The 7789-nt window shown below is 45.1% G+C and overlaps 1 protein-coding gene across 1 annotated transcript; it reads right to left on the reverse strand.

Moving 5' to 3' along the window:
• Positions 1-266: 266 nt before the first annotated feature.
• Positions 267-4813, reverse strand: LOC146785192 (uncharacterized). Its single transcript, XM_085633004.1, has 3 exons — positions 4774-4813; positions 3566-3691; positions 267-1332 (listed from the first exon to the last, which is right to left on the reverse strand). Exons 1-3 carry the CDS (start codon positions 4811-4813, stop codon positions 503-505), a joined length of 996 nt encoding a protein of 331 aa, XP_085489130.1. The 3' UTR covers positions 267-502.
• Positions 4814-7789: the final 2976 nt, after the last annotated feature.

Here is a 7789-nt window from a genome sequence, read left to right on the forward strand (position 1 = left end):
AGTACCGCCCCATCATCTGCAGGAAAATAATTGCAACATGTGCCATGCTGCATAACCTTGCCACAAAGAAAGGAACAGCAGTGGAACTAACTGACTCAGAGGACGAGGGTGAGGGTTGTCCACAGCCAGAGCACAGCGTAGCAGGTGTGGCAGCAGCACCAGATGGGAGACACAGACGGGCTGAGATCACACGCAACTATTTCTGAGTAAGTGAGGAGACACAGCCAGTTACTGTAATTGAGTAACAGTGTTTTATTTACCTTAACTCCGGCAATAGCATAGCACACCGCCACAACATGAAGGCCTCAACATTCAAGCCCAATATGCAATGTATATTCCAAAGGCGAAATGGGTTACATCACCCATTTCACAATACCAGGTGATGGCTGGCATTATTTCCTGCGCCCACGAGCAGCACTGCTGCGTTCCCTGGTCACTCTGTCCTCACTGGCGGTCTGTCCTGTGGCAGCGCTGTGCCGTTCGCTGCGCCTCCTGGACTGGGTTATCGGAGGCATGATGCTACTGCGGCTAGTTGCCTCTTCACTATCCCCCCATCACCTGCACCTGTAGTGGCTATTTGGTTTGTTTGTAGCACTTCCTGTGCACTGGTCACTGTGACCAGCCCCCTTGCCACATCACGGCTGCAGTGGGCCATCTCCTCCTGCATGGCCACCGAGCGCCTGCAGAGCACAGAGGTGGCAGTGGAGTGGCGGTTCACCGCCTTAGTGTAGTTGTCCAATTTCTGGCGCTCCCTGCACCTCGCCAAACGTTCCTCATCCATTTTGCTGCACAGCAGCCTCACTGCCTCTGATATGTCCCTCATGCCCTCAGCCACAGTATTGTTCATACTGTCCATGCCCTCCTTGATTTCCAGCATGTGTCTATTCATGTGGACCATCTGCCGTTGCACTGATCTGATTGCTTTCCCTTGCAGGCGCTGCACCTTGAGCATATTCCCCTCAAGACCGGCGAATACACTTGGATCCTCGCCCTGTGCAACAGGACTGGCTACCCTTGCTCTGCGGCGTCCAACACCTGTGTGGGCGCGCTCGGTGGGGGACTGTGTGCCTGCACTGTTGTCATCCGCTGCCAGCGTGGACTGTTGGCCTCCCATGCTGGCCTCCTCGGACACCTCCATCTGCTGGAGGCTAGCCACTGTGTGCCTCCTGGCTCGTGGTGGTGATGGTGATGGTGATGGTGGCGGTGGTGATGGTGGTGATGGTGATGGTGGTGTGCTGTGCTGTGCAGGCGACAAGACCTCCTCCTCCTGTGTTTTCTCTCTCCTGGGTGCCTTTCCTGTGTCCTCTTCTGCAGCCCTGCGGGATGGCTCGCCTGTGGAGACAGAATGTACATTTGCTCACTTGTCTGGCAGCATTTGCGTAATAATAAATTTCATGACTGCCAATCAAACTGACTGTCCTCTGCTTGCTAATTGCTGATGTGTGTCACATGCATTTGGGTTCAGTGGACTGACTGTTATGATATGTTACTTCTGACTACATCTCCCATAATGCATTGCTGGGTTTTAGTAAAACATGTACTGGAGTAGGAATCATACTGCCTCATTGGGGATTGGGGTTAGGGAGTGGGGGCACAGCATTATGTGCATGCATCTTACCTTGCCTGTTGCCAGCTCTGGCTGAGCTGTCTGCATCCCCAATCCCACTCACACTCTCCGGCTGGAGGGTGGACTCCACCAGGAGATCCAGGGCAGTTGGTGCAGGTGCTGTGGATCTCCCTCCACCTGTCTGCTTGGCTTGCTTCATTCTCTCTGCCAACCTCTCCTTTGCACGCTTCCTGAGGTCATACCAGCGTTTTTTAAGATCTTCAATGGAGCGCTGGGTGACACCTATGGCATTAATCCTTTCCAGGATGACCAGCCAAATATGCCTCTTCTGTGATTCAGGGACGTGCAGGGATTTTTTTCCAAACAGTTTATCATGGTCCTTTGTAACCTCTTCAATCAGGACCTCCAGCTCCCTCTCACTGAACTTGTGTTTCCTTTTGCGCTGTCCAGCCTCCTTATCCTTATTGTCCATTTCTGGTCTTGGATGTCAGCATAAATTTGGAAAAGTTGCTCCTGGCTTGTTTGCTGTGCTCCCTGCCTCTCCAACAGCTTCAGGATCAGTGCAGCTGCATGGGTGTGGCCACTTCCTGGTTGTGGGGTAATGAGGTAGCACAGGATTGGCTGATTCAACAATTAGCGATTTGTCAAAATACCAAATTCGCTAATTACCGAATCGGGATTAAGGAATCGGTAATGGTGATTCGGTATATTTTTCTTAAAATGTTATCGATTCGGTAATTGTTACCGATTTTTAACGAATCGGTAATTTTTACTGATTTTTTATCTACATCTGAAATACAGAGTTCTTAATTACGAATCGGTAAAATTCGCTATTAATGACTCGGTATTTCGATTTTACCTACATCTGGCCCTTTGTAGTTTGCTCTTCCGTTGTCATTTGTGCTTCTATTAAGAAAGCTCTTGTTAAACCAATTAGACCTAACCATGTTGTACCAAGGTAGTTTAAAAATGAATGCTCGAAATCCAATTGGCAGCTGCTCAGAGCTCTTATTGATAATCCTAGGAACCCAGTCACTGTAGCCATTTCACCTAAGAAGTATAAATCAGTCGGAATGAGGCACTACCCAGCAATGGGACAAATTAGTTCAAGCAGCGTCTGTGAAGGAATTAAGTCCTTCTGGTCTGATGTGATTGTTATGTGAACTTAAAATCAGATTGGGACTCCGATTAGCTCTCACATATCTAGCAGAGCACATTGGCCCACTTTTCTAAAATATATTCTGTTACAGCACCTACCAAACAGTTTAGTACGATTAGCAACAAGCATCAGGGCATATCAATCTCACTGTACGAAGTTGTCGAGTCTATCAGGCTGAGTGTCAGTGAGAAGGCGCCTGGATCTCATGGGGTCCCTATAGGCTTGATAAAGTGCAATATTGATTTGTGGGTGCCACTATTGGCTAATTATTTTAACAACCATGCAGGCTCCCTATTACCGGGCTCATGGTCCACTTCGATCATTGTGCCAATATTTGAAAAAGGTAAATCGGTCTGATCCCAGCTGCTATTGCCCCATCTCACTTATTGATACATCTGTGAAAATATCAGGTAGAGTAATTTATAATAGGATCAAGGACTGGGTATCAGAAGACACTCTATATATAGCTGCCAGTATGGCTTTAGGAATCGTGTGGGAACAATTGAGCAATGTCTGTATCTAAACCTAATTATTAGCAAGCATACAATAGCCAAACAATCCCCAATATATCTTGCCTTCACAGATTTGACCTCAGCATTTAATTGCGTAAATCGATCAAAGCTATGGAGACTCTTTCTATCCGTGGGAATGAATGAGGTGTTCGCACATTTTTTAGCAACCCTACATGAGGATATGAAAGTCAGAATAAGATTTGGGGCAAATGGTGAACACTCTAGTGAGTTCAAAATTTCTTGAGGTGTTCGGCAGGGCTGCGTACTAGCACCATTACTTTTTATACTTTATATTAATAAGCTAAGTCCATATTTAACTGTTCTTACCTCTGATGTTCTCAAGGTTAATGGTACATACTACCCATTCTGCTATACGCTGATGACGAAGTGTTGATGGACCACACCTCGAACGCACTGCATCTCCTAGTGACTTTGTTGCCCGGGTTTGAATCCCTTAATAAAAAGAGAAGACAAAAGGTGTTTGGCAAAACAGACACAGTTCCATATAATTAAACAATGCGGCCGGGAAAACAGTTACAGGCACAAGGTCTGAGGCCTGTCACAATTAACATTGGGTTCGCGTTAGTCTTTTATACATTTTTACATCAAGTCATAAACGTATCTGACGTACCATATATGGTGAGGAATGTTGGTTGCTACCTTAGAGTCATAAATTAATGGTTAAACGGTTACTACAAGTGGGTCTCGACCTTTCGTGGACACAGTGTGGCTAGTGGTGAATGTGTACAGATGTGCGGGTGGGAAGCGCGTGATCACTACGTGTGCTAGGTCCTGATTGGCATGTGGCATCAGACTTTATGGTGTTTTTCGAAACACGTGTACCCCCTCGGGACATGTGTCCTTTATTGGGGGCAATCTCCCTTGGCCATAGTGATGTCGCTGCACCTATCTGTGCAATTGATCATGAGTTTCCTGCCCACGTTTGAGCCTGCCAGCTATACACTCTCCCACCTGTGACCCATCAATCAGTAATACTCGACTTAGGTTGCAGGGCCTGCTTTGACTACATACTTGCATGTCGAGGTAGATGTAGAGTTTGGGACGGGAGATTCTATTAATAAGGACAATAGTTCATTTTTGTTGATAAACGCATCAATATCCATATCAACAACTTATTTCACCCAATTTATGACTGATCTTGATCTTCTTGAAAATATTTCTGAATCAGACATTATGGCCTTGCAGTTGGTACCAATTGCTTAGATAGAACTAGTAATTTTTCATATCTTGGGGTTATTTTCGATTTGTCAGGCTTTTGGGTACCTAACATTACACATCGTAGGTTGAAGTTATCTAGAGCAGTTGGCTCTATCTTTAGCCTAAAGCAACCCCCTGGTGGGAGGGCACTTTCCCTATGGGGCCTAGATAAGGGGCATTCCTAATTGCGCAGCTATTTAGGAGGAGAAATATTGTTTTATAGAAAGATTCTGGCAATCCCTCTATCCACCTCTCATTTTGTCATGAGGAGTTGGCCCAGAGTTATATGGTCGATTGTATCAGAGCGAGACCCTTACTTTTGTGGTTATCCATACGGCGAACTGAGGAGATGGCCATGAATCAAGTCATTCTTAAAGACTGCCTACCTAGCGTGTGATAAGGACCCTAGTATCCCATGGCTTTCATATGTGAAAAAAAACCTTTCATGAGATAGGGCAGACTCATGCCTTTGCTGAGCCCTGCTCTAGCAGAACACTAGATAAAAAAGTATATGAAAGCGCTAGTATTAAACCACGCCTGCTCAATAAGGCGCTTAATGGAAACTAAAAAACCCTCAGTTTTAGCTTATTCTCAGTTGAATATAGATAGCGCGCCGGCGCAATATTCATTTAATGCACGCGGGTGCTGCAAATGATCATTACTCTTCTGCTTTATGGCTGACACTGTTATGTAACTACTTTGCTTCCCTTTGGGCTTTCAGAAAAGAACTAACATGTCCACTTGTCCTTGTGACAGAAGATCTGCTCAAACACTGTTACATTTTCTTTTATTTTGAAAATTCTATATATAATACACCAAACATTTGATTTTATTCCGTTCATTTGATCACAACATTTTAGGCAGTGTACACCAGCTGTACACTTGTTACAGCAACTGGCGGATGTTGACTGCTGTCTTTATGCAGGATCTTTCCTGTGATCTGCTGTACGGTCATGCAGCACTATGCACTTTGAGTGATTTATTATTTTCTTTTATCACTTTCTTGGTTTTATTTCATTTGAATTTGCTGTAATCTTATGAGTTAACATGTTTTTATATGTACTGTTATTTGTATGCCACTTTCAATTATGGTTTTAATTGGTGTGATGTACTTTTAAGGGCACTTTTTGCCCCCGACTAAAGGAATTTCTGAATCGCACTCCTGCTTCCATCCTTCTGAAGTCAGTAACTCGAACACCATTAACTTAGGGATTAGCAACATCTGTTTAGAGCACTATCTAAAAATAGTTCAGGATATTTTAGAAACAGATTTTGGATCAAATTGTTTTTGGTTCTATGAATTTAGAAAGCCAAAGAATTTTTATGCAGTAAGGTAAAACGACTCAATACATTGCATAAATCAAAAACGCCGGAAATAATACACAATTCAAATTACAAAGAGACTTCAGTAATACGTGTTTTGAACAAATCCCCGTTTCTATGTTTTCTACTGAGTTGACCCACACTGCCATTTCAACACTTGATCTGCCGGCTTCCAGTCTGATTTTAGACCTCCTGTGGGCCTCTGAGCTATAAGAAGTGCAGAAATGTATATGTTATTTGGCTTTTGATGGTGCTTCTCACAATGAAACATGTGGAAGTCGCTCCTTCTGTAACTATGTGATGATATTTTTCAAAAATAAACCTGTTTTGAAAGCAAGATAAACAAGCATTTGCAATGCAATAGGTCTCGCATTTACGAGAGTGTAAGTTATTGGCATTGTAAATGACAATGCCTTTTATTTACATTTTATAAACCGAAACATAAATACAAGTTATTGTGATTTACAATACCAATAGCTAAAACTCACGTAAAAGTGAGACCTATTGCATTGCAAATGCTTGTTATTGTTTAAACTGCGAAGATGCCCCCTGCCTGCCTTTCACCTATTCTGCTGGCTCTGGCATTAGACAATATGACATCACAACTCAACAATAATAAGCTATTACAGTTGAGCAGGTACATCATTTTCTTATTACAAGTGACTAGAGAGGTCAAAGCTCGACTCTAATAAAGAAACTAGAGATGAGTTTTTATACTCGGACAACAAGCTCTCATGCATTATAAGAGGATAGCTAATCACGCCTGCTTGGAGAGTCACTGGTATGTTGTTATTTGCTGGAAGAATAGCTTTCAAAGATTGAAGAGCTAAAGAGGTGGTTCCTACTGCCTCACATGAACAAACGTTTCTGTAAGTGCTTCACGTTCACCGCGTTGCTCTTACTGTCTCATGCACGAGTGTGTTGATGTTATTCTTCACATTCAGAGAGGGTGGCTGTTAATGCCTCACACGGAAAGGGTGGTTATTGCTGCCTCACATGCAGAGAATGTAGTTGCCACCGCCTCACATGTTGAGACTGTTAGGGCATCACAAGCAGAGGGTGGATGCTACTGCCTTACATGCCAGCGTTGCTGTTAATGCCTCACATGTATAGAGGGTGGCTGTTACATGAGAGCGTTTCTGTCATGTAGAGGATGGTGGTCACTGCCTTCCATAACGAGAGCATTGCGGTTAGTGCCTCACATGTAGATGGAGCTATTACTGCCTCACATGAGGAGCGTTGCGGTTAGTCACGAGAGCGTTGCTGTTAATGCCTCACATGGAGAGGGCGGTTATTACTACCTCACATGACAAGGGCGTTGCTGTTAGGGCCTTACATGCAGAGAAGGTGGATTTTACTGCCTCACATGCAGAGAGGGTGGGTGTTAGTTCCTCACATGCAGGGGTGGCGTCCCCCGGGGACGCCACCTCAGCCTCACAACAATATGCTGTTAAAGCACCGAGGGGTCTCCTTTAAAGCCTGGCCTGCTCTGGGCCCTGCTGAAGCATGACATGCTGACGGATGGTCCATGTGAGCCTTGTGTTCAGAAAGGCCTCCCCTGCTGAGTGCGACTGCTGTGTCCTCTCACTGCATTAGGGACTGCAGGAGCCACGTGCGCTGCGAGCTTCACATCACACGGAGAAACACACAACCACTGTTAGGAAAGGACACGACCGCAGTCGCAACTGCAGTGCTCTCAGGGGGCTGTGCAGGCCTGAACCCTGAGGCGTCCCTCAGAAGGGCACATAATGAAGTCCCTCCACACCCCACCCCCAGTAGCCCATCCCAGTCATCAGTTACCGGCACGAATATACCTCGCCTATTCATTTAACAAACAAAGTGGAATCACTATCTTTGGTGGCGCTGCCTGTGTGCACCAGCACTAAGGATTAACCAATGAGAACGCAAATGGAGGAGCAGCAGGTGTGCACATCACGAGTACGCAGATGTGTGAAACATTACAATGGAAAATGACACGCTTATAGACCCCTTGGGGGCTAAGATTGCAAT

Source organism: Triturus cristatus, chromosome 11, assembly GCF_964204655.1.
Source record: "Triturus cristatus chromosome 11, aTriCri1.1, whole genome shotgun sequence".
Classification (NCBI taxonomy): Eukaryota; Metazoa; Chordata; class Amphibia; order Caudata; family Salamandridae; genus Triturus; species Triturus cristatus.

What these genes read in the sequence shown, in the direction of transcription:
- LOC146785192 (XM_085633004.1), bottom strand. Translation starts at nt 4,813, where the DNA reads ATGGCCATCTCCTCAGTTCGCCGTATGGATAACCACAAAA. An exon ending in CCGTATGGATAACCACAAAA is followed by an intron (nt 3,692 to 4,773) that starts GTAAGGGTCTCG and finishes CTTTTTATTAAG; the next exon opens with GGATTCAAACCCGGGCAACA. An exon ending in TAACCTTGAGAACATCAGAG is followed by an intron (nt 1,333 to 3,565) that starts GTAAGAACAGTT and finishes CTGTCTCCACAG; the next exon opens with GCGAGCCATCCCGCAGGGCT.